The sequence below is a fragment of the Acanthochromis polyacanthus genome, chromosome 7, assembly GCF_021347895.1.
Source record: "Acanthochromis polyacanthus isolate Apoly-LR-REF ecotype Palm Island chromosome 7, KAUST_Apoly_ChrSc, whole genome shotgun sequence".
NCBI lineage: Eukaryota > Metazoa > Chordata > Actinopteri > Pomacentridae > Acanthochromis > Acanthochromis polyacanthus.
Genome location: NC_067119.1, coordinates 41040096 through 41066815, shown reverse-complemented (window position 1 = coordinate 41066815; position 26720 = coordinate 41040096). Strand labels below are relative to the sequence as shown.

The following is a 26720-nucleotide window of genomic DNA, read 5'->3' as shown; positions in this document are numbered from 1 at the left end:
GAAGCGATACAAGATTTGGCTAAAACTGACTTAATAGCAGCATCTACACGATCGTTGTCCTCCGTTGCCATGTTTGTTTTGATTTACTGGCACTTGGTGTCGTCTTCACACCCGGATATCCCGCCCCACACACGAATACTGCTGCGTGATTGGCCCGTGCCAACTTGGCTCTGTCCGAACAGTGAAGGCGGGAGCGGTACAAGACGCTTTCTTGAGAGATTTGTGAACTCACAAATATCGTGAGAAATCAACTTGCTGACAAGGTTAGCTTCCCTCAGATTTTAATATTAAGATTCTATGTATCACTTTTAAAGCTCGTCAGTGTTTCTGATCAGAGTCCCTCAGCTTTGGAACATCCTGCTTGGAGAGATAAGGCTGCAGAATCAGTGTCTTCTCTTAAATCACTTCTTGAAACCCTTTCTATACACTTACTTTTATGTGATGCTGTCCATTGTTATTATTATTATTATTAGTAGTAGTAGTAGTGGTAGTATTGTTACTCAGCCATGGAACATGGCAGAGTTATGTGGGTCTGTCCATCCGTCCGTCCGTCCGTCCGTCTGTCTGTTAGCAACATTACTCAAAAAAGGATTTAGATGAAATTTTCAGGGAAGGTCAGAAATGACACAAGGACCAAGTGATTAGGCCGTGACACGGGTTAAAGTCTTGATCCTAGAATTTGTTAAAGATATGTGTATCATTGCCAGATAGCAGCATGGCGGCACTCTAACCATGAGAACAAGTGAAAACTACATCAGCTGCCTGCTGATGATCACATGACTGTGATCTTACTACAAATCCACCACTCAGGACTTATCAGGACTTATCTGTTGGAAAAAATAAAATGACTGAGCTACTCTCTACTCTCTGAGTGCTTTTCTTGTTATTATTATTAGTTTATAATAATTACTGTTATAAAAGTGCAATTTAAACCATTGGTGTGTGGTGTCTACTACAGTGGACAGTTCTGTATTTCACAAAAAATCTAACTGGAAATATTTTAAGTCTTTTTTGAGAATTAAAAAAATTGAAGTAAAAAAGTCTGAAATGAATCCCCAAAATGTTTCCATGTCTATGCTGCACTTTTAAATTTGTTGAATTTCAGCTTTATTGTGAAGGGCTATACCGGAAGTTGCGTGGTGTTGCATGGAACTTGATGGCAAATCGGCGCAGCTGCTTTCTTTGCAAAGGAATGTCGCGGATATATTTGTGTGGAGATGGAGCTGTGACAGATGTGTTGATGAGAAGATGTCGGGACTGCAGCGTCGTGTCTCACTGAATAACTGTGAGTATTTCCAGCAGACTTCACCTTTCAGAGCAGCCGTACCGTCTCTGAGCACAGGGGTCCCTAAGCTAAGCTAACATCGTCTGGACAGCTAGCTAAAACAGAGCCAGAGGATAACGTTACCGTTTAGCTAGAGTAACGTTAGCTAACAAACCAGACTGCCTCATCACTATTTCAAGCCTGTGTTGACCTTCACTTACCCTTTATAATATTTGGTTTTAAAAAATTTGAAGGCCTTTGACTGAAATGTTTGATTAAACCCTCTGTTAAGCGAGCTAACAGCATGGGAAGCTAGTGCTAGCTGGTTGATGTTAAAAACACCATTCATTAAGTGTCTGATGAATACCACACTGATCGAATTGAGTTATTCTCTTCTTAAGATGGACAGACACGCACACTGATGTGCACTGATCATGTCAGCTGGAAACAGACCCTGAAGCTGATCCTGATTGTGAATAATGTAATGCCTCCAGGACACTGACAGCTCCTTCAGGGTTTTACGGGGACGTGGTCATAGTCAAACTGGAAACCTCTGTTCCATCTAATCTACCTCTGTTATTTGACTTCTACATCTATGGGCCAGTGATTCATTCATTGTCAGTGGACCTGCTGCGTAAAGGGTCACCTGATCACATCATCATTAGATGCTCATGTGTTCCCAATACATGAATCAGACCCCTCCCCCCAAAAAAAGATCATTAGAAAAGGCTGTCCACCAGATATTACCAGAAGGACTCTGATCTGACAGTAGATGACAGTATTTGCCAGTAAAAGTGCTGTTGTCTGATTAAGAATGATTTCTAAATATACAACAGAAGTGAGTGAACTGTATATATGTCAATGTCAATAAATGTCAGAAGATTCCAGAGATGTCTCAGTTGCCAGCTAGAGTTTTTACTTTTATTGTATCCGAAACAAACACTTTATACCAGGAGGTGTCAAACTCATCTTAGTTCAGGTTCCACATTCAGCCCAGTGTGATCTCCAGTGGACCGGACCAGTGAAGTCATAACATAAAAACCTACACAGAACCACAACTTCTAATCTTTCTTTTAGTGCAAAAAAGTTCAGAAAATGTTCACATTTCATGAATTATCTTTTTAGAAAACATCATGAACAACCTGAAATTTCTGAGGAATCTTAAGTTCAATTTCAGCAACATTCAGCCTCAGTTTATCATTTATTTATTACAACTTCCAGTTCAGAGTGTCTACAAAGAAACACAACATTTAGTCACAGGTATCTGGAACTGAACGTTACAGTATTTTACTTTATGAGCAAAATGACAAAAAAGACAAAAAACAACAAAAATAGGACACAATTTTCCAAAAATCAGCTGCCAGATAACAAAAATGAGACACAAAACAACAAAAAATGAGACAAACGACACGAAACGAAGCCAAAAAATAGGCAAAAAATTTAAGAAATTACAAACCAACAAAAAAATGAACAAACAACCAAAACGAGAAAGAAATTACGCAAATGACACAAACAAGACCAGAAATGACAAGCGAGAAACAAAGCAACAAACAAATAGATTAAAAACACAAACGAGACAAAAAAAAACGACAAAAACATGTGACAAATGACAACAATTAGACGAAAAACAACAACGAGGCGCAAAATGGCAAAAGAACAATGAACAATGTAGTAGTTTACTTTATGATCAAAACAACTTGTCACGGTCTAGAAATGATTTTTAATTCATAGTTTTACAGTCATCATCTCATGGGCCGGATTGGACTGTTTTGAGGGCCGGTTTTGGCCTGCGGGCCACATGTTTGACACCCCTGCTTTAGAAAGACCGTACTGAAAACACAGGCCCCAAAATAGAAACTCACTGCGATAATAGTGAATACATGTGTGATTGCTGACACAAAAGTCAGAGAAGCTGTGACCACTGAGTCCACCTGGGATGTTCAGTCGGCCTAACTCCATGAACACGGTTAAAAAACGACCCGCAGAAACCAGAACTTGCTCAGTTTTGTACCTATGAGCTGCGTGTCGGTAAAGAACTGCCAGAGGAAATGAAAATAAGGAAGATCAGTGACCAACTGAGAGTCAGTGGAAACACAGCTGCAGTAATGAAGAAGAACAGACAGATCCATAGTGGCACTAATCAGAGCTGCGCTATCGTGCTCCTGTAACGTTCACCAGACCGGTCACTGCCGGTACAGTGTGCTCTGAAAAACAGACGATCAGACGTTACACAGGGGTTACCAGAGGAATCAGCTCACACAGCTTTGTCTACACCAAGCGCTCACTTCTGTTACATACTCTACATTATGTTGTATCTCTGTGGAAAAGTGAAAAGCTATAAAAGCACTAAAAGATCAGACAGCTGTTGGCTGGGTTCCCTGTAGTAACCCAGTTTTTCTTTTCAGTGTTTCAGACTATACCCGGTACAGTTCAAGGGAGTTTTGTGAGGATTTTAGCTGAATACGATGGAAGAATGGATCTGTATAAATAGTTCTGTTTTTGAAATTGAATCCTTGGCTTACTAGTCAAAACCAGCTGTGGTTTAATGCATACAGGGATAGCAAACCATGTCATTCTGGTGTTTTTTTTCTATCAGGGAAAGTGTATTTGCTTTGTCTAGTATTCCACACTATAGACTGTCTCTGGGTTAGGAGACCGTAGCGCTAGGAAACGGGTTAAAAGACTTGCAGATGGTTTATTGTTTTATCCAGACAGTTCACAGAGTCCTGGATATTTCTGCAAATACATTCACCAACAGAACAGCTAGAGCAGAGGTGTGAAACACACGACCCAAAAGTGGTCCTCCAGAGGGTCCAATCCGGCCCTCAAAGTGTAAAAATTACAGAGAAGACATGAACTGCAGATTGTAAATCAGTAAAACTATAAATTTAAAATCATTTCTAGACCATGAAAAGTTGTTTGATCATAAAGTAAAATACTAGTTCATTGTTCTTTCGTCATTTTGCGTCTCGTTTTTGTAATACTTTGTCTCGTTTTTGTTGTTTTTTGTCTTTTTTTCTCTGACTTTTGTTGTTTTAGTCGTTTTGTGTTTCCTTTTTGTCTCGCTTGTGTTTTTTGTCTTACTTTTGTCATTTTGTGTTTTGCTTTGTTCAATGTTTTGTGTTGTGCTTGTCATTTTGGGCTTTTTGGTTTCCTTTGTGTCATTTGTGTGTTTTTTTTGTCTTGTAACTTTTTTTAATTCAAATTTTGTTTCTTTTGTTTTGTTTCATGCCGTTTGTCTAATTTTTTTTGTCATTTTGTTTCTTGTTTTTGTTGTTTGTTTCCTTTTTGTCTCGCTTGTGTTTTTTCTTATTTTTGTGATTTTCTGTTTTGCTTTATCCGTTGTTTTGTGTATTTTTTTGTTTCTTTTTGTTTCGCTTTTATTGTCGATTTTTGTGGTTTTGTTTCTCCTTTTCCTCAGTTTTTTTGTTTATTTGTAGCTTTTTTTGTCTAATTTTTGACTCTTTTTTTTGTTTGCTTTCATATCGTTTGTCTAATTTTTTTGTCATTTGTTTCTTGTTTTTGGTCTTTGTAATATTTTGTCTTGTTTGTGTTATTTTTTTGTAATTTATTTCACGTTTTTGTTTTTAGTGTTTTTTGATTTTGACATTTTGTGTCTCTTTTTTAAATTCCTGAAATGTGAGCATTTTCAGAATGTACTTTTTTGCCCTAAAAGAAAGGAAACTTCAGCAGTTGTTGTTATTCCGTGGTTTTACTGGTCCGTTTTACTGGAGATCACGTTGGGCTGAATGTGAACCTGAACTAAGATGAGTTTGACACCAGTGTTCTAAGGTTTTACATGAACATCGGGTATTTATTTCTGCCTAACACTGAGAGGCATCCTTAATGGACTGGGTAAACAGTTGTCTGTGATTCCTGATATTTATTAACCCTCATACTGTCTTTGGGGTCGATTTGACCCCATTCAATGTTTACCGTCTCTAAATAAATGATTGACATTCTTTTTATTTCTTCAAATTTAATGACTTTTCCTGATTTAATGGGGACAGCTGGGTAAATATAAAGTTACAGTGATGTGTTTTTATTGTCCTCTACAGGTGTTGTACACATCAGAGGTCTTTGAGGTGTTTAGCTCCAAAACATACAAGAAATATCAGCATTTTACACGGTTTTGTTTTGGATGTTTTGGATGCCACTGAGGTCACAATAACATGAAGTTTTACAGTCTTCAGAAAGCTTTAGGGCCCTAAACCTTTTGAAGTGGTCTTTGTCTTCCTGGGGTCAGATTGACCCTGAACACAATACATGCTGCTGTTCTTGATAACAGAATTAGTTTTTCATTCCAGATGTTATAAAGAACAAAACACTCTGAAATCTGCGCTCAGTCAGTGAGATTTTACTGTGATTTCTGGTATCCTGGATGTGAAGAAAGCAGGTCATTTAATGTGACTTTTCTTCCTTTGAAGAGTGGCTGCACGTTTCTAAATGGGGTTATGTATGTGACAAACATCTTTTTCGTTTGTTTTTGTTTACAGATGCTGCTCAGAAAACGTGGTAGTTCCCTCCACTGCTGACAGGCAAGGAAGAACATCTAGTCAGATTTAAGGGAGGCTAAGTTTAGAGTCCGTATTAAGTCGTTTGGTGTCATATTTGTTTCTGAGGATGGACCCTTAACTTCCTCTGCCACCAGAACACACTGTCGCTTGTTCCCTGAGTTGTCAGGAGTCGTCAGGCAGATTGTCGGTCTGCTACCACGTGTCCCCAGTAGAATATCTTGAAGCCTCATCAACATGTTTTCAGCCCTGAAGAAACTGGTGGGATCTGAGCCAGGACAGCTCAGGGACAAGAACATCCCTGCTGGCCTGCAGTCGATGAACCAAAGTCTGCAGAGACGCTTTGCCAAAGGGGTCCAGTATAACAGTAAGTCATCCAGCCAATCAGCTAGCACATCCACTGAGCACATGCCTCTTTTATACATGTCAAACGCTGCTGCTTCTGTTTTATGACTGCCTTCATTTCTTCCCTCCTCAAGTGAAAATAGTGATCCGAGGAGACAGGAACACTGGAAAGAGTACTTTATGGCATCGACTTCAGGGCAAGAAGTTTGTGGAGGAGTACATTCCCACTCAGGAGATCCAAGCCACGAGCATTCATTGGAATTACAAAAGTAAGCCGTGTCACCTCTGACCTTTACAGCTTATTTCATCTCCTCTTTCTGTTTTGATGAATTTTTGACATCTGCTGTTTGTGCCTCATGATTTGTTCCAGTGGCTCCGTATCAAGGTAAAAAAAACAACACAACCGTTAGCTTTAGCTCCAGCTAGCCCATGCTTAGAGTAGGTGTCCTGTATTAGTGTGAGTACCTCCAGACCTTTTTACCCCTAAGGCTGCACGATACTAGAACAAAACTGACATTTTGATATTTTGCTTTTCTATATATTGTGATATGAAACACCAGGTTTGTAGATCTGTCATGTTAGGGAGCTGTAAAACTTAACAACTGTAAGATGCAGTCTGTGACCAAAGCACTGTTCAACATGTTCTCCACATTATGTGTTCTTATACAGACTGGATGCTTCTCATCAAGGCTCCAAGTCCTTACTGCGATTTCAATCGGCTTTGGTTTGACTGTTTGACTGTTAGTTATGTTACTCAAAAACAGACAAACAGGTCTGGATGAGATTTTCAAGGAAGCTCAGAAATGACACAAGGACCAAGTGATCAGATTCTGGCAGTGATGCAGCTCATAGTCTGGATCCATGGATCAGTTAAAGATTTCTGTATCATTGTCAGATAGCGGCACGGCGTCACTGTAACCATGACAACCAGTGAACACTACATCAGCTGATTGTGATCCTACTACAAATCCACCGCTGAGGACTTATCTATCAGAAGTCATAGAAGGAATGAGCAGCCTTAGAGTACAGAGTTCTCTAATAGGACTGATGTGGGACTCTGATGTCCGGCTGTACCAGTCTGTTTGGCACAGCTCTGTGGTAACTGTGTTGATTGATATCATGTCTTTGGTGAGGTGAAAGCTATCACATGTGTCATTTCTCTTTGCCTTTTGGAACCTTTTCTCTATGCTGTAATACTGGCTGAAGCATCTGAACTGTCTGTGTTGTTTGTGCAGCAGTCAGGTCTGTGTTTGCACCAGTCACCCAGATGAGGCTGAATTCATGGTCAAACTAATTATTCATGTTGCTTTATGTAGTGATAACAAGAAGCCTGCATGTCAACAGGCTCAGTGCGCTGTAATTAAACAGTTAGATCAGAGTACGTGATGTTCTGTCTGTCAGGCTTCTCCTGTAGATTAATCATGGAAAATAACAGCATTATGAACAGTTCTAGCATTATGTGATGAAGTTAATTCACTTTACTTCACATTACACCTTCTGAATGTTGCCCATGCATTCATAGGGAGGTCAGTTTAGAAACAACGTACCATGCAGCCCTAACTACCACCGTTTTAGTTACTAGATCTGTGTTAGAGTCACCTAACAGCCTGTACGTTTGAATTCCTCTCCTCTGTGTCTCAAAGCATGAATAATGAACCCACCCTCTGTGTTTGTCGTAGCTACTGATGATGTGGTGAAGGTAGAGGTGTGGGACGTGGTGGACAAAGGTGAGTGTTGACACATATGCCACTCACACACTTTCTCCTGAGGCTGACCACACTATGAGAACTTTTTCTTGTCTTCCTACTGCAGTATGTTGAGATGTCAAACAGGCGCTTGTCGGGTTCCTTGTTTGTTTTTCTGTCCTCAGTGTTGATGTTGTCTTTTTTGCACCTCTCTTGCACTCATCTCAGGCCAAAAATATCCTCTTCCTGAAGGTGTAGGTGAGCGCTACTATCGTGTGTAGAAACTAAACTCGCCTGTTTGCTGTGGACTTGCCCTGCCTCCTTCCACCCTTATCTGAATGTCAATATTCTCAGGTTTGCTGTGTGGCTACATCTCAGCGTTTGGCTGATTTTTTTTTTTTTCTTTTTTTTTTTTCCTGCTACGTGTAGCTAGAGTGTGATCATCTGCACTGTGTGAGCTGTGACTTAATGCCAGCAGTGTGTACTTGGAGGGCAGTGTTTGTTCAAGTAGGCTGTGAGATGCTTTTCCCTAAGAAAAGCGGTTGTGCTGCTCTGCTTGCTTTACTCATCACAAACTAACGTAAAGCAAAAAACTAAGCTGTACTCTGTCATCATACTGTTCTTTTCAGCTCACCTAAACTTGTGATTTTTTTGCTCTTTCAGGCAAAGGCAAAAGGCGTGGTGACAATTTGAAACTGGAGAACGAGCCCCAAGAGGTGATTATCACATGACTGTCATGTGTTCAGAAAAGAAAAGGCTCTCTTGTAGTATGTAGGTCAGAGATGAAACCGGCCAAAGACGTATAGAAGGAGTGTCAAACTCCTTTTAGTTCAGGTTCTACACTCAGCCCAGTTTGATTTGAAGTGTGTCGGACCAGTGAAATAGCAACATAATAACCAAGAAATACCGATAACTACAGATTTTTCCTTTGTTTTAGTACAAAAAACTGAAAATATTCACATTTAAGGAATTGTCATTTAACATAACATCATGAACAACCTGAAATTTCTTAAGAAAAATAAATTCAATTTTAACAATATTCAGTTTATCGTTTACACATTACAACTTTCAGATCAGAGTGTCTACAAAAAGACACAAAACTTTTAGTCACGGCTATCTAGAACTGAATAATATAGGATTTTACTTTAAGATGAACACATAAAAGTCAGAAAAACAACAAAAACAAGACAAAATATCACAGAAATGAAACACAAAATGACAAACATGAAACAAGACGAGAGACAAAAAAGGACAAAAATAAGACAATAAATTACACAAATGAAAAAGACGAGACAAAAAGTAAATAAAACAACACCACGAGCAAAACAACTATTGACAAAAAAAGACAAAAAATAGAGTGTGAAAATGAGCCTATCGAGTGTCGCGAAGTTATCCAGTTTTTGTATTTGAAAGGACGCCTCCTTCTGGGGGCGACCAGGTCTGGGAGCTGTTTTTACAGAGTTCCAACAATGTTTGAATTCACGATGCCAGTGTTTTACAAGGTCATATGATGGGGTATCGTCACCATAAGTTTCTTTCATTTCATCAAAAGTCTTCTGTGGTGTGCGTCCTTTCAAATACAAAAAACGGATAACTGCACAAAACTCGATAGGCTCAATTTCACACTTGACTCAGTTCAAAGATGTATAAATCAGAAATCACAACTAGTTCACAGCTGTAATTTGTCACATAACCCATAGAGATATAAATCATTGCACATGAAAAATTTCAGCGAGATCAGACAACTGGAAGTGGGTCAGGGGCATTACTTATTGAATGCCCCTCGTATTACAAAAATGAGATGCAAAAGAACAATGAACAATCTAATATTTTACTTTCTGATCCAAACAACTTGTCATGGTCTAGAAATGATTTTAAATTTGTAGTTTTACTAATTTACAATCTACAGTTAATGTGTTCTCTGTAATTTTTACTCTTTGAGGGCCGGATTGGACCCTCTGGAGGACCACTTTTGGACCTCAGGCCTCATGTTGGACAACCCTGTTGTATAGGATCTAAAAAATGAAACATTTAAGTTCTGCTCAGTATTTTCTTGCTTTTGTCTCGTGGTTTCATGAGAACGTTTGTGTGTTGTAGTCGGATGAGGTTGCCCTGGATGCAGAGTTCCTGGACGTGTACAAGAACTGCAACGGAGTCATCATGATGTTTGACATCACCAAGCAGTGGTAAGAGTCCTGTGTCTGTCTGTCTGTCCTCACACCGGCTCATCACTGAACTCTGGTGCTGCAATATGCATGGGCAGATTAGATTTCAGTCTGTCTGTGAGGCTCAAAGCTTCCACTGCTGGATTCTGCTCTGCTTCAAAGGCAAAGTCCTTAAAATACATTCCAGTGAAGCTATTTTAGGCACCGTTAGTGAAAATATGGAGACATTATTTTAATAGTACTGGCATGGAGCATCCCCCCTTGTTTTAACCAGTTTGTCAACATATAGTGAAGTATTGTCAAGGAGGCTTCATGTGTATTTAAGCTCACGCTGTCTGTAAATAGATATTACTATTTAAAACCACACTACCTCTGACTGATCAGAAGCCATGTCACAATGATGCACTTATTCACTGAAAATAAGCATCATCAAACCAACACTATCGAGCCTATATATTGATTTTAAATTCAGTTATTTATAAAATGAACTGACGCCAAAAAGCTGAACTCGACTCCGGTCCTGTGAATCTACCAAGTCAATTAAACGTGTACTCTTTTCTGCTGTTAGAAATGCAGTCACGTGTTCATTCATGAAGCCCACAAGCGTCTCTCTGCAAACTGAAGCAGCCCGTTTAATGAGGGCGTCCTCCCAAAAAACTACAAAACATGACAACATATGACTAAAATGAGACACATAATGAAACAATGACTAAAAAAATAGACAAACTACATGAAGTAATAAAAAGAGGCTAAAAATTAGATTAAAAAAGTTACAAAGCAACAAAAACTGGACACAGACCAGACAAAAAATGAGAAAAGGAGAAACAAAAACGACAAAAACAATGAATAAAGGAAAACATAAATGATAACAATGAGACAAAAAACACAAGCGAGACAAAAAGGAAACAAATAGTGACAAAAATGTGAGAAAAACGATAAAAGTCTGACAGAAAAAGACAAAAAACTAAAGATTAGCAAAATGACAAAAGAGCAATCAAGTGTTTTACTTTATGATTAAAACAACTTGTCATGATCTAGAAATGATTTTCAATTTCTAGTTTTACAAATGGGATAATTGCAGTGAATCTTTTCTCTGTAATTTCTGATTTTATATTTATGTATACACTTACATATTGACCCAGGTGGTGTCACTGCTGTTGAAGGACCAGTGGTGATGTCACTCCTTCATGCCAGAGCGCAGTGTGTTGAATATTCTGCAGCTGAAAGTAGTCCACAGCATCATTTGCTATAAAATACAGTAGTATCCTTTGTAGCAGTTTAAGATGCATTTCAGTTTACAGGTTTTACCTTTAGTAACAAGAAAAGTACCCAGAGAACGCATACCGCTCAGTCCTTGAATGATTTCTGATGGATAAGTCCTGATAAGTCCTCAGAGGTGGATCACTATCAGCTGATGTACCGTTCACTGGTTGTCATGGTTACAGTGACGCCGTGCCGATCGTCACATAACTCCACCAAGTAATAACAGCAGTAATAATCTTAATTTACAGACTGCTTTAGAAAGTTAAGGTTAAAAAACACAAAGACAACAAAATAATACAGTCAATCATCAGGATTTAAAACAAGTCAGATAAACGGTGTGAAGGGGTCTGAACAGTAATGGAGTTTGTTGACATTAAGAAAATGACATATATATTGTGTAATTTAAGGTGAAAGATTTGTTGCTTAATTAATCTGTTATTATACAGGAATATAATCTGGAACTATCTTAACAACCCAATAAGTCATTTTTTTCTGTTTTTTCTTTGTTTCACTTTCTGTCAGACAGCAGGTCATAATCACACATTTACTCTTTATGTAAACACATAAGGTTTTCCTTCAGTTAGTTTAATGCCACTGCATTTTCATATTTTTATGCATCTTCACTGAAGTTTTCTAACATTTGGATTCTGTGAATTGCAGGACGTTTAACTACATCCTGAGGGAGCTGCCCAAAGTGCCCACCCACGTACCGGTGTGTGTGCTGGGAAACCACAGGGACATGGGCGAGCACCGCGTCATCCTCCCTGATGACATAAGAGACCTAATTGCTGGGCTCAACAGGTACATATCAGCTCCATAACCACTCTGATGTTAATGTTAAAGTCTTATTGAGATTGCATACGTGACAGTTCTACCACATCCTCCTCATTTTTCCTGTAGGCTGCATCAGCTGATGACAGGACTGTATTGCACCATGTGCTGTGAGTGTGAGAAATGAAAGAGGAGGAAGTGTTGAAGGAACCATAAAAAATAGGAACTGAATGAGTCAGACTGACTGTGAGAAAGTGAAGAAGAGAAAAGAACTTTATTGAAAAGTAGCAGAAGAAACAGGCTGAGGGATTCATTACTTCTGATGTTTGCTGAGCTGCCATTAACGTGTTTTTATTCATTCATTTAGTGACGTTACTGGATTTGCATCTTCATGTTGGAACTATTTCTAATTTATATTTGTGTTTTAAAAAAATGTTTCCTTAAATTGATAAATGTCCTGAAGTCCTTCCTCCGTTAAAAGTGGCTGCTTCAGGAGCCCTAACACTGAAATGTATTCAGTTTCTGGGTGTTTTTAACTCCTATCACATTTTTAATTATTGTGGAATCAGTTTTTCAGTGCCATACAAAGTCCTGCACCTCTGAAGTACCCGGTAGACTGACACACTCAGCTCCAATCAACCTACAAATACACACCTGTTTTCACTGAAACCCCTCCTGTACACCACCTATCCAAAAAAAACAGCAGACAGACAGAAACACGGAAGAGCGTTTAGCAGCTAAATGCTCAGTGGTCTGGAGACAAAAACAAGCCAGTCAGAACCAAGTATTTGCGTTTGCTTGATCTGCAAAAAGTTAATACGGTGATGATGTACACTACTGTATGAAACATCTGGGGTCACCCGGGCAATTTCATGTTTTCCACTTTTATCCATGTGCTAACATAACTGCACAAGGCTTTTCTAATCATCAATGAGCCTTTCAGCACCATTAGCTAACACAATGTAGCATTAGAACACAGGAGTGATGGTTGATGGAAATGTTCCTCTGTACCCCTATGGAGATATTCCATTAAAAATCAGCTGTTTACAGATAGAATAGTCATTTATCACATTAACTATGTCTACACTGGATTTGTCATTCATTTAATGGTATTTTCATTGAAAGAAAAATGCTTTTCTTTCAAAAATAAGGACATTTGTAAGTGATCCCAGACTTTAGAATGGTAGAGTGTGTGTGTTCTGATAAATAATAATAAATAATAAACTTTATTTATATAGCACTTTTCATGCACAAAATGCAGCCCAAAGTGGTTGAACAAAGTGATATAAAATATAACAGTAAAAAAAAAAAAAACAGAGTAAAACAAGAAATACAACAATAAAAACATAAAACAAGAAAAATGCTAAAACAAAACAATAGCCGTGACAATAAAATCAGTCAGAATAAAAAGCCAAATTAAAGAAATAGGTTTTGATGCCCCAAAGTTTACAAAAATAGTTCATAGAATTGCAGCATTTCATTTGTACCATTACTTAACATTATTTTCATGAAAGGGATGGATGCAGCATACACTTATGAGGCATTCATGGACATGCAGTAACTCTGGTCTCTTCCAGACCGATGGGATCGTCTTACATCCACTATGCTGAGTCCTCCATGAAGAACGGCTTTGGCTTGAAATATCTGCACAGGTTTTTCAACATCCCCTTCCTTCAGCTACAGGTTACTATTGTCATCATTTGTATCATTCTAATCATGTTTATATAATAAAGTTAACCCGCTACACTGTTTCATGTACAGAATTACTCTGCATTTGAAGTCATCACCGTGTATTTATTACCTCAGCTTGTGGCCAGTTTCTTATGCCAGCTGTGTCTGTATGTGTTTGCACAGAGGGAGACCCTGTTGAGGCAGCTGGAGACCAACCAGCTGGACATGGATGCCACTCTGGAGGAGCTGTGTGTCCAGCAGGAGACTGAGGATCAGAACTATGAAATGTACTCTTTATTTCTTCTCTGTGTGAATGCTGTGGTACACAAACACACAAAGGACACCCACAAGATGTTCTCATACATGTAGAATACTGTGTGCTGCTGATGCTTTTTAATGTGCAGCAGTTTTTAGAATAGAATAGCCACTTTATTGTCGAACAGAACATACACTAGCTGGTGCACATTTTGAGTTAAACTTCACAGTGAAATGTAGCAGCAGTTCTATTGCACAGTGAACTATGGCCTTTTTACAGTCATCTCCACTGCTGGAGCTGAGAACACTCCACACTGTAGCTGTACTTCCACCATACAGCTGTTAGATTTATCACAGATGTATGAAATGTCTGGGTTCATTTCCTTTGGATAAGTTTTTCTTTTTTGCAAGAATTTGTGAGTACAAAATCCTGTTCTTGTCTCTCAGTTGGTTTTGCCCGTCATGTTGCAGACATGTAAAGGTGATGTCATCATTTTAGGAAGGATAACATCCTCATATGCTGCAAGATAGTTTAACCAACGAGCACAACTTCCATCACAGTTTATTAACGGATGATTTTTTCATTGACTCGAACAGATCGAAATCCACAGCACAGGATTATATGAAGACATCTTTATGACTATTGGAATGTTCATTTTGACATTTAGTGAATCAGGAACACTGCATCGTGTTGCTGACCTCAGATATTATTGCAGGTTATTAACAGTCCGGTTGTGTTCCTGCAGTTTCCTGGAGAACTTGGAGTCTCGCAGTAAGGGCTACGGCTCTCCTGGTCCAGCCAATGGTCAGAGTCCCTCCTCGGGCTCCCAGTCCCCCATCGTCCCTCCCAGTGGGGCCTCCACGGGCAGCTCCAGCCCCAGCACCCCACAGCCCCCCATCCCCTCCCAGGTGCTCCCACAGTCACCGTCCGTGTCGGCCTCCTCCCCACCACCTCCCACAGCAGCGGTGGGTGGGGCGGCTTCACCTACTGCAGAGGTCAAGCCGTCGGCCCAGTCGCCCGAACACCTCCAGACCTCAGCTGCTTCTGGAGGGTCAGGACCCCAGAAACGCAGCTTCATCTCCCGCTGGTTTGGCTCATCTCCTGCTGCTGAGGCTGCTGCTTCTGCACCAGGTGAGTCCCTTCTACACATGATTTAAACAGCAGAGGGCGACATCATCTCTGCTATGCTCAGATGTTAGCATCTCCTTCATCAAGCTGCTGTGCATCGAATAGTTGCCTTCAGTGTGACACTTGAGTTTGTGTTCAGGACAAGCAAGTGTAAGAGGAAAGAAGACGAGGTGCAGGATTTGAGCCAGACGTTAGCATGCATGCCAGCAGTCGGCCTCATGACATCACATACCGTGTCTGTATGCTTGAGCAACGACCTGATATTTAAAACGTGTGCAAGGTATTCTTCCTTTTGCTCTTGGAAAAAAAAATATCAACAGCGCAGTGTGTCTGTTAGTCAGCAGTCAGTGTAGCAGCAGCTGGTTGTTCATCATTTTCCAGTCTTGCATGTTGTAGATAACTGACAGTAGATCACATGGTTCTGTAGAATGTTAGCTTCACTGGACTCGACTGGAAGCAAAACAGTGATGAAATATTTTCTTGTGAAGTAGCTCAGATGAACAACAGACTTTGTTAATCAGCCTCTTTTTCATCCAAGTAATGCTGTATAACTGTGATTCCTTTCTTTATCTGTAGCAAATTCCCCGTAAAAACCAGCTGTCATTGGCATATTCTAGTACAGATAAACATGATACCAGCAGGAATTAGGTTTTGGAAATGCAATGCAAACAACACAGAGATCTTTCAGCCAGTAGCTGATATCAATTTTTAAACACGGATAAAGCTCCCTATCAGCAGCTTTACATGCCAGCCTCAGTTACTTCTACAGAAAACAAATTAATGGATCACTGTAAAGACTGTCTGAATACAAAGGTAAACAGAGATACCACACGATTGTGTCCCAATTGTTGTTGATTCTTGACAAAAAATTAAAATTTTATATCTTTATGTTTGAAGCCTGAAATGTGGCGAAAGGTTGAAAAGTTCAAGGGGGCCGAATACTTTCACAAGGCACTGTATGTCTGATTAGGTTTCTGTGCTATCCCCCTTAATCTACCAAACCTCCATCTTTCCTATGTTTAAAGTAAAAATAGTTATTTAAAAATCAGTAAATAAAATACAAAACCCTGTCAACTAGCCAAGCCTTCATATCTGTCTCTAAATATTCTATTTCCTCTTGCTGAGTTTTACAAAAGAGGTTGAAATTTAAACAACCACAACAACTACCAGAGCAGCAGAATCATTGTTACTGTGCAGCTTTAAGCGAGTGAGGTGTAGGAATGACATGACTTAGCCGTGCTCACAAGTTTATTGTTGCATGGAAACTACTTCTCTTGAAAAGGATTTGAGTTCCAGGACTGGCAGGGGAAGTTGTTGACATGGTGCTACATTACATAGACCCTCCAGAAAAACGTGATTATGCGATCGCATGAATTCCCGCATTAATCACCAAAATGCTGCTGATTATGCGGGGGTCAATTATTTCCCAAAAGGCCACATAATTCCCGCAAGAATCTCACATTTCCACAAAAAAAAGAGAAATATGCGGGTCCCGCTTGATTTCACAATTTCCGCATAAAATGAGAAAACTATAACCGATATAAATGGAATTGTGAGTTTTAATGTGACGCCCGGCCTGACGTAATCAGTTCACACACACACACACACACACACACACACACACACTAGAAGCACGAGCTGACAATGCGGAGCGCGGCGCCAGTGTTGCCAACTTAGCGACTTTCTCGCTAAATCTAGCGACTTTCCAAAGCTCCTAGCGACTTTTTTGTCAAAAGCGACTAGCCACAAATCTAGCAACTTTTTCTGCCGTTTTGGAGACTGATAGGAAAACTCGGCTCATTCTGCAGTTACTGTCCTCAACAAGCAGCAGGTGCTGCTGTGAGCTTCTCCCCGTCCCAGAGCACAGGCTGTCAGTCCAGTAACCCACAGCAGTCCCAGTGTCTGATTAGAGGACTCATCCCTCCGCGGCCAGACGGCAGGTGAATCGCACATATTTTTGCATATTTCACAACTATTCGCGTACTTTGCAACTTTCCGCAATTTCCCCGCATAAAATGGCATAAAAACCCTGCATATTTATTCACATAATCAAGGATTTTGTCCGCGTTTTTCTAGAGGGTCTAATTACAGATAAATACAAAATCAGAGCTAATAATGAGCCTTTAAAATGTAAATATTATAAAAGCAGACACGTGTTAAAACAGTAACCTAATGATTCTGAATATATCAGGAAAACCAGCAAGCACAGTGTACATTTTGTAAATAAGCCTGAATATACAACCCCTGGGAAAAATGATCTCAGAGGATGTTCATTCAGTTGTTTCATTTTGTAGACAAAATGCAGATCACAGACATGCCACAAAATTAAAATCATTTAAAATGGCAACTTTCTGGCTTTAAGAAACACTAAAAGAAGTCAAAAAAATTGTGGTAGTCAATAATTTCTTTTTTAGATCAAGCAGAGGGGGAAAAAATATGGAATCTCTCAATTCTGAGGAAAACATGATGGAATCATGAAGAACAAACAAACAAAAGAACACTCCAACACACCACTAGTACTTTGTTGCTCCACCTCTGTCTTTTCTGACGGCTTCAGTCTCTTAGTGACAAACAGAGCTCTTCATCAGTCTGGCTTCAGCTTTCTCTGATTGCTGTTACCAGATCAGCTTTGCTGGATACAGTCTTGTCATGGACAATTGTCTTCAATTTCCGCCACAGATTTCCAGTTGGATTGAGATCTGGACTGTTTGCAGGCCGTGACATTCACCTTATGTGTCTTTCTTCAAGGAAAGTTTTCACAGTTTTTGCTCTATGGAAAGATGCATCATCATCTTGAAAAATGATGTCATCATCCCCTGACATCCTTTCAATTGATGGAATAAGAAAAGTGTCCAAAATGTCAACATAAACTTGTGCATTTATTGAAGCAGACCAATAACATGAGGCAAAACAGTAATATTTTCCTACCATCGCCACAATAAACTCTGATTTCTGACACAACGAACCGGATGGATGAATCCAGCAGTGTTCCATGTAACGGACCTGGAGGGCCTGACTTTATATCATTAATGTGTGTGTTTGTTCCTCTGTAATTATTGTGCTGCAGTGATCTAGACTTTTACTTCCATAAATGTAACAACCTACAGCTTCATACATGCTGCTGAGATAATGATCACAGAGCGGTACTCATTTTTTCCACACTCATGTCGTTGGAAAGATTGCAGCTAAAAAGTTGTACGTCGTGTAAAAACAAGTTGGACAAAATGTTTAGACGCAGATTTTCTCCCAGTTGCTGAAGTCACTGTTCCTGGAGAAATGCCTGTAAGTTAGTGTCTTTTTACACACTAAGATAATGAATGCTTTGCTATGTGTGACTGGAAACAGTAAACTTGTTTTTCAGGCTGGCTTTAAATAAGTAATTTAACCGTAACTGAAACCAGTCCATAGTAAGCAGTCACAGGGTTGAAGACTTAGCAGCTGAGAAATGCAGAGCTTTCCAAGGATCAAAGGAATGGCTGGTGTTGGAATGTCATGTGATTTCACAGGTTTTATCGGAGCTTTCTGTAATTACAAAGACGAACACTTGGCTCTGCTGCGGTCAGAGCTATTTGACAGTAAAAAAAGTCAAGATTCAGATGAATAATTAGATTCTCACTCAGAAATTGTTCTCCATGTTTTCTGCAGAGGACCCTCCAGCACCAGCGGCTCCGGCTAAGGTGCAGAGTGTGGATGATTTTGTGCCGGATGAAAGACTGGACAAGAGTTTTCTGGAGGACAGCCTCCCCTCGAGGAGCAAGGCGTCCCAGCCTGCACCTGCTGCAGCCGTGGACAGCGACAGGTGAGGGACAGCGCTGTTGTTTATGTAGGTAAACTGTGATCAGCTTTGTTTGCTGTGTTCTTCTAAAGAATAAAACATGTTTTACTTAAAATGTAAACTTGTTTTGATCTGACATCACATGTAAAGTCTATCCCATTTCTGAGGATTTGAAAATGTTCACTAGATGTCAGAATTTTGTCCCTTAGATGCTACTAAAGTTGTGGTTTTCATCCAGTCCACCACAGCAGACCCTTTCTGAACCGTGTTGCTGCTGTTTCTCGGTCCTAGTGATGGTGAAGGCAGAGGAAACCCGATGGTGTCCGCTTTCCAGGATGAGCTCGATCCCGATGACACCGAGCCCAGCCTCCCCCAGGCCAAGCTTCTGCCCCCCAGTAAAGACATCACTCTGACCAGTGATGAGGAGGAGGGAGTCCCAGCAGCCCCAACAGTTACACAGGACCAGGACCTGGACAGTGAGCAGGAGCTGAAAGCGTACGTCTGTTTTTGTGTGTTTCAGAGCATCCAGTGACAGCATCTTGTCATTCAGTCCAAATAACTAAAAACAGCCCAGTTTAACATTTTTATCAGTTTAACTTAAAGAACCTCTACTTGTACAGTTTGTATGATGTTTTTGTGGCTGTCATGACTTCATATCTACAGCTTTGACTTCTCCTCCTAAAATCCTCTCAGAGCTCACACGCTTTGACATTTGCTGAGTTTTTCTGAAGCTTTCCTTCCTGCACCCATCTGAGCCCTGTAAGCTTCTCTTCTCTCTTCAGAAACAAAGTGAAATCCTGTTTTGTTATCAGCTGTATAATAAGTTCCATTTAACACTATCTCTTCTATTTCTGTTTCCCTCGTGGCCTGATGTCGCCCATCGTATGCAGATTACAAACCAGAAATGACCTTAGTGGACTAAAAGTACCAGTCCTGAACTGTGAATCATTCAGATCTGCCACATGAAGTGCTGTGCTGTAAACTCTGTGGAACCATGAGTTCTGCTGCTCATATTCAGATAAGAAAAAAAAACAAGCAGATAAGAATCAGAAATGTAGACTTGAATTTTAGAACTGAACAACAGGACAAGTACAAATGTACACAACATTTACACTAGTGTTCAAAGGTTTGAGTCACTTAGAAGCGCTGTTATTTTTGAAAGAAATGCAGTTTTTTTTTCACCAAGACACCAAACTGTTGAACGGGGTGTATTGTGAAGCATTTTGGACACATTTTGAGTCAGTTTGGAGAAGGTTCAAGGTATTTTAGAACAGTGTAGAGTCAGATTTGACATTTTTTAACCTGTTTTCTAGTGAGCTTTTGTCATTTTGGACAAACTGAGCGATGTTGGATGAGTTTTTGATCAATTTAAACACGTTTTGAGTTTTTTGGGACAAATAATGTGTCATTGTGGATGATTTTGGAGCCGTTTTAGACCATTTTTGAGACAGTTTGGAGACGTTTTAGTCATTTTGGCCAAATATTGAATCCTTTAGGACAACGTTGGCATCATTTTAGACAACCTGGACAGGTTTTACGTTCTTTTGGTCCATTTTTGAGAGGTTTCAGACCAGTGAGCCATTCTGGACAAATTTGAAGCCTTTTTGGAGCATTTCAAAGTCAGTTTGGACCAGTTTCAAGGTAATCTGAACCAGTTTTGAGTCATTTTGGACAATTATTGAATATTTTTGGACAATTCTGACTCATTCCAAGAAAGCCATTTTAGGGGAAACCTGAACAGTAACGAATTATTTTGGTCATTTTGGAAACTTTTGACGGATTCTGGACAAATTTTGTCATTTAGATGTTTTATTTATTTATATTTTATTTAGGAAACCTAGAGCGTTTTAAGTTACTTCTGATATTTTTTAAGTTTTAGACAGGTTTCTATCGTCATGGACACATACTACTGTTCAAAAGTTTGGGGTCACTTAGAAATGTCCTTATTTTTGAAAGAAAAGCAGCTTTTTTCAATGAAGATAACATGAATTGAATCATGTATCCAGTCTAGAAAAATCTATATTTCAGGTAATAAAATGTCCCATGTGGTCGTGTTTCAGGCCTGTGATCCACATCACAAAGCCAAAGGTGACGTCTAAAGCTCCAGAGCCCAGAGAGCAGGCAGGAGCACCCATCTCCCTCACCTTAACTCCAGCATCAGAGCAGCCAGCCAGGCAAGGCAAGAAGAAGGGAAACGTACCCAAAGCTGAAGACTCGGACACCGACCCTGAGGCCCCGGTCGCCCAGCAGATGCTGTCTTTTGTCATGGATGACCCCGACTTTGAGTCTGAAGCATCAGACACACCAAAAATAGCAAAGGTAGAGCAGCTGGATCTGAGTTGTGCTCCTAATGAGATCTGATCTAAATCTGTAAATCAGTCAGCACGTTCACATGAGACCTTTAAGTCCTCTTTCATTTGGAATTAAACTTAATTCTGCTTTAAAATCTCCTTGTAAACACTTAATTCCAAATTAAAAAGTTAATTCTGAATTAAATTAATTCTGAATAAACTACCTGATTTATTCTGATGTTAATTCTGAATAAACTAATTCCTGTGTATGTTCTATTCATGTATACAGTTAATTCCGCTTTAGTTAATTCTGGTCATTCTGTGCATGCTTGGCTCCTGACCTAGCGATGACGTAGCCACGTACACGTTCTGCGACCTTACTGATGCAACAGAAGTAGTACACCGTTGTCGAGTTACTGTTTCAAAACGAGTGTAAAAAGCAAAGCAAAAAATGTGCTTATTAGTTGTTCTCCATGTTGTTGAGGAAAAGAAACGCCGCGGCAAATGGAGTTTGTTTTCTTTTGGTAAACATGGATACGTCACGTTTACTCCCTGTCCAGTCAGAATCCTTTCCAACGCCCAAACGTGCGGTCCATGCAAACCTTAATTCGAAATTAATATTTCCATGTAAACGTGAAGCACAAAACTTTAATTCCAAATTAAAGAGCTTCATGTAACCGTGGCCTGTATTCTGCCACGTTGGACGTCTCTTCTGTTATTCTTTAATGCTTCCTTTTCTTGGCTGAGCATTCACATTTAGCCCCTCTGTTCAATGCAGGACTCGTTTCCCGTCAGGGATGAGCTTCTGTCCGACCTCTCTGATGATGACATGCAGTTAGCCAAGGTGCCAGAACCTTTGAGGCCCACTGTGATCTCCTTTAAGCTCCAGGATGATACTGACCTGTTTGGTCTTGGAATCCACGAGGAGCCGGCTGCAACCAAGGACAGCAGTGACGACCAAGAAGGCAAGTCAGCACGCACCATCGTTCAAACGTCTGGCCTCACTTATGTCCTTATTTTTGAAAGAAAATCTGTATGAAGATACCATTAAATGAATGATAAATCCAGTATAGACACAGTTAATGTGGTAAATGACTATTTTACAGAGGAACATTTCCAGCAACCATCACTCCTGTGTTCTAATGCTACATTATGTTAGCTAATGGTGCTGAAAGGCTCATTGATGATTAGAATTAGTGCAGTTATGCTAGCATATAAATAAATGTAAATAAACCATGGGATGGTCCTGGTGAGCCCAAACCTCTGAACGGTGGTGTAGATCTGTTGATGACTTTCTGATATCTGCTGCAGTGGGTAATGGTCTGTGTGATGCTTCACTGATACCAGAGGAAACCCATTCAAACAGGAAATGGACTGGGTTTTTGTCATCACTCGATCAGACTTGGCAGGATGCTTTGTGTATTTGTGGTCTGTTAGCTTATCAAACCGTTCTTTAGAAGTCTTAAAGTAACCCTCACGTTTCTCCAGTTTGGATCTGTTGGTGTCAGCAGCTTCTACTCGCTCCATCAGTATAGCGGGATCAATATACAAACTTCTACTTTTACAGTCTGATTGAATGATGTCGGTGACAAGAGGTGAAACATTTGAATCGACTCCTCTTGGCTCATTATGTGCACACACAGCTGCTTTGTCAGCTGATTTCAGTCTGTGACTGTGTTGAATAAAAATAGCAGCCATTTGAAACGTTTTCAGGGTGACACTTAAATAATGAAGTCAAACTAAGCATGGCTATCACTATTGCTGCACTGTTTTTATGCATCTACAAATGGTAATTTCAAGAACTTTAGAAAAGTTTTGCTGCTGATTCAGACAGCCACAGGGCTAGCTAGCTAACTGAATTAACTGCAGGTGTTGAGCTTAGAGGCAGGGGTTTGGAATTGGCTGATAGATGCTCCGTCATAAGATCGCTGTATGTTTCTGCTCCTGTTTTAGAGAAGGAAAGCAAACACTCCTCCAAAGAAAAGAAGAAAAAGAAGAAGAAGAGCAAAGAGGTAAGCTGCTGTTCACGTCACACAGAGCGGCCACTGTGTGTCTGAAGGTTGGTAACGACAATACGTTCAATGTTTTGCACACAGGAGGATGAAAAGAGCAAGAAGAAACACAAACACAAGAAAAAGGACGAGGCCGCAGCAGGAGAGGAGAAGGAGAAGAAGAAAAAGAAATCCAGGACCAAGAAAACCGAAGTGGATGAGCTGGAGGACTTCCTGGGGGGAGGAGCCGGATCGATCAAAAGAGACGACGGCGATTACGAAGAACTATAAGAGCTCCGGTTTTATGAGGAAATGGAGCCACAGAGCAGCAGCGAGGCGTGAGATCGTTGATAAAACCTCCTGGTTCCTTGACTTGTATGTGCATAAAGCAGCATCTCCAAGCCATACACTATACGCAAGGCTACCACCTGCATCCAGGGAAGACAACCAAGAGCTCTGGTACCTGTATGTTCCCTCTGAGTTATCCCCATGTGCACTACTGCTCACTTCCATTCCAAACTGTAAGAACGAGGGGGGAGACCCACGTGTACTGTAGTGAGTCCTGACATCAGATTTGACGGTTGGTGGCCTCACATCGACTCCACTTGGAGCTTACTGGATACATCGGCTTAACGTTTCCTTTGATTTGATCCACTCCCACTCAGCTGCTGTAAATAGGGTTCTCTTTAGTGTGACTGTCTGTGTGCTTGGTGTTACACCTGAGAGCATGCTTAAAGCGACGAGTGACTCCTGAAAGATCCCATCGTCTTCTTTCTGTTTCTTTCCTACTTGTTGGCTTAAATGGTTGATGGGAGGTTTAGTGTTGTGTCTAATTATGAACAGAACTTAGTGATTTAGAAGTGAATTTCCTTTTCTGCTCCTACTCTACATCGTCCACACTACGCCAGCTGAAGTTTTCCTGTTTTCCTTTCTGATGGTGGTTTATCTACAGACCCAACTCTCCCCAAAGTTGCTCCATATCTTACGGTCATCAGACTGTTTTAAAACACCACCTCAGCCAATAATAACAGTAGTATTTATGCTGGTTGTGGTTAAATATCAACCAGTGTGTGTTTTCAGAGCTGGTTTTATTCATACTCAAGGAGACCGATAACTGATATCAAAAACAGAACTGTAAAATAATTAAAATCCTCCACAAACTCCAACACAAAGCATCACTGAAAAGCCTTTGATTATTTACTGAAATGAGAGCTCTGTGAGCATTGCTGTGGGTAGAACTACAGACAGAGACAGCAGCACATTTTTAAGCCCATTTATGTCATCAGGAATCAGTCACAAAGACAATGACACTGATGATGTGTAAATAGCTCATTATTGGCTGTGATAATCAGCCATGCCGGTGTGCGGTTGAGCCAGACTTTCACTGTCTTACACTCCAAAACCCTGCCTGTAGGGGCAGTTAAATTATGAGCTTCTCTGTATGAAAACTCTCATTTACAAATAGTTACAGAACTGGTTTCTGTCACCTCTTAGTTCCTGTTCACTTCTTTAAGTGGGACTTTAAAAAGGTTTTCACCAGCTGTGATCTCTATGTACGTATAAAAGTATGTTTTGGAGAGTTAAACCGTTATCTAGTGCTCAGGCTACATGATAGCAGCTGTTTGACACGGCCAACGACATAAATTAACAATCAGCCAACGGAAAACGATTCCTAAAGACTTCTCTGTAGTTTTCTTTTATATGTGGATGACGGCTGCACTCTGAGTCACAGGCGGATTCTTTCCACTTGAAGTAGGTCCTACAGCTGTCCTGACAAACTCCGTACTGCTTCATGCTTACAGCTGGGACATGTAGTCTGCTCAGTCATGTGTTTGTGGCTCCATCCTCTTCGTACTGACACTGCAGCGTATGGATGTAACTGCAGAGGAATGTGGCTCAGAATGGAAAGCAGCTAGCTACCATCTAACCAGGCAGAACTGGACCTGTAATCACTCTGTCTCTTCCTGATAGCTCAGTCTTCCTGTTGTATGATTTTAAAATGAAAGATGCCCGACCATGACTCTGCTTCTCTCGGCCTATCAGCTCTGTTTGTTTACACGTTTACACTCTGAGGTCCAATCACAGCACAGATCTACACCGCTGGGCTCACTTAATGTCCTTATGTTTGAAAGAAGAGCAGTCTTCTGAATGATAAATCCAGTGTAGACATAGTTAATGTGGTAAATGACTATTGTAGCTGGAAACGGCTGATTTTTAATGGAATATCTCCATATAATATCTCATTGATGATTAGAAAACCCTTGTGCAGTTATGTTAGCACATGAAAGTGGGAGTTTTATGGAAAACATGGAATTATCTGGATGACCTCAAACTTTTCAACAGTAGTGTAGGTCACCTTATATTAGGTGTGAATCAGGCTGGGGCAGTAAAGGTTAACAGAGAGAGCAGACGTAGGCTGGGCTTCACTGATATGTTGGTCTGTCTAGTAAATAAAAGACACACCGTGACTGGAGGAAAAGACATCTCCTCCTTTACTTCCTGATGTTTACACACACAGAGGAGCATGCTGCTGTCAGGTGGAGTGCAGCTGCTGACTCCTTCCTGATCTCCACAGAATGCTGTCCATGTGTTCACTCATCGGCTCATCAGCATGGATTTACAGCTGGGACTGTCAGAGCTGACAGAACCAGCAGCAGCCGTTCTCTTCATCTCTACTAAAACACTTTTTCACAGCGTTGTACAAACTAGCCGACCTAGCATGGACGTATTCTGGTGTTTGCTTCTCCTGAAGCCGCTGTGGTGATGAATACGGTCATACTTGTGATTTTCAGCCGCTGATCAAAGCACCCACCTTTCTCTGCTTCACCTTCTAGGCGACACACAAACTGTTCATGTTTTCTGCAACTGCCTTAACGGAGTTACTACGAGGGAACCATATGCAGCTGTCTCCATGAACCATTTTAAGTGTTCTTACTGTAAACTGTTAGATGTTAGGTTTAGAACGGTGTCAGAGCCTTTAACTGGTGGATCTGTGTCATCCTTAAAGCCTGTCATAAGATTGCTGTGAATCCGTACTTTTATTTGTCTTTTGTTTGACTCTGATTGGACGGCGGTTCTTCTTTTAATATTTCTCTATAAGTGCATCATTTCCAGGAGTTTCTCATTGTTTTATCCTTGCGTTATTTATTGCTTCTATTGTTTGTTTGGTTGCAACATGTCAGGGTTTGTTTGTTTGTGTGTCCTCCCCGGCGTCATGCAGCTTTTTAAGGGTCAGATTTCACGACTTTGACACGTCATCCAGCGGTTTCCTTCCACAGCTTTGTGGTGATGTGAACTGCTTGGCTTTTCATGTGCTGCTTCTCTGGTCTAAATGCCTGGACATGCCGGCGACGTGCAGCATCTCCCAGAACTCCCAGCGAGGCGTTCCTGCATCCACAAACCAACCGTGTGTACTTTTCCACGTGTTTTGACAGCTGACAGATTTCATACAGTTTTTCATCTCTCACAGATCGCTCCACTCTGTCGGTTTACAAAGAAATGCCGTTTGATATTCCAAAGTTGAAACTATGCAGCATTGATCCTGAATACTGTATGCTCTTCTTTTTGTCTTTTGTCATGTGATTGAGGATAAATGCTGACA

At 40.4% G+C, this 26720-nt stretch overlaps 1 protein-coding gene and 1 long non-coding RNA gene across 5 annotated transcripts in view; both read left to right on the top strand.

Moving 5' to 3' along the window:
* LOC127534928 (uncharacterized) overlaps nucleotides 1–26720 on the top strand; it is a 205760-nt gene that overhangs the window by 121522 nt on the left and 57518 nt on the right. The gene's annotated exons all lie outside the window — the stretch shown is intronic.
* Nucleotides 1123–26720, top strand: part of rabl6b (RAB, member RAS oncogene family-like 6b) — a 25972-nt gene continuing 374 nt past the window's right edge. The window contains exons 1-18 of one of the 4 annotated variants that reach the window (XM_051951370.1): nucleotides 1123–1285; nucleotides 5761–6145; nucleotides 6258–6392; nucleotides 6494–6508; nucleotides 7803–7850; nucleotides 8037–8066; nucleotides 8472–8524; nucleotides 9906–9994; nucleotides 11897–12037; nucleotides 13585–13690; nucleotides 13862–13965; nucleotides 14680–15065; nucleotides 18708–18861; nucleotides 19129–19332; nucleotides 20898–21156; nucleotides 21907–22093; nucleotides 23082–23140; nucleotides 23225–26720. The exon at nucleotides 23225–26720 is cut by the window's right edge and continues 374 nt beyond it. In XM_051951370.1, the coding sequence (XP_051807330.1) occupies nucleotides 6016–6145; nucleotides 6258–6392; nucleotides 6494–6508; nucleotides 7803–7850; nucleotides 8037–8066; nucleotides 8472–8524; nucleotides 9906–9994; nucleotides 11897–12037; nucleotides 13585–13690; nucleotides 13862–13965; nucleotides 14680–15065; nucleotides 18708–18861; nucleotides 19129–19332; nucleotides 20898–21156; nucleotides 21907–22093; nucleotides 23082–23140; nucleotides 23225–23410 (2286 nt within the window). In that variant the 5' untranslated portion in view covers nucleotides 1123–1285; nucleotides 5761–6015 and the 3' untranslated portion in view covers nucleotides 23411–26720. The remainder of the gene's footprint in view (nucleotides 1286–5760; nucleotides 6146–6257; nucleotides 6393–6493; nucleotides 6509–7802; nucleotides 7851–8036; nucleotides 8067–8471; nucleotides 8525–9905; nucleotides 9995–11896; nucleotides 12038–13584; nucleotides 13691–13861; nucleotides 13966–14679; nucleotides 15066–18707; nucleotides 18862–19128; nucleotides 19333–20897; nucleotides 21157–21906; nucleotides 22094–23081; nucleotides 23141–23224) is intronic. The other 3 variants (XM_051951371.1, XM_051951372.1, XM_051951373.1) reach the window with 3 other exon arrangements.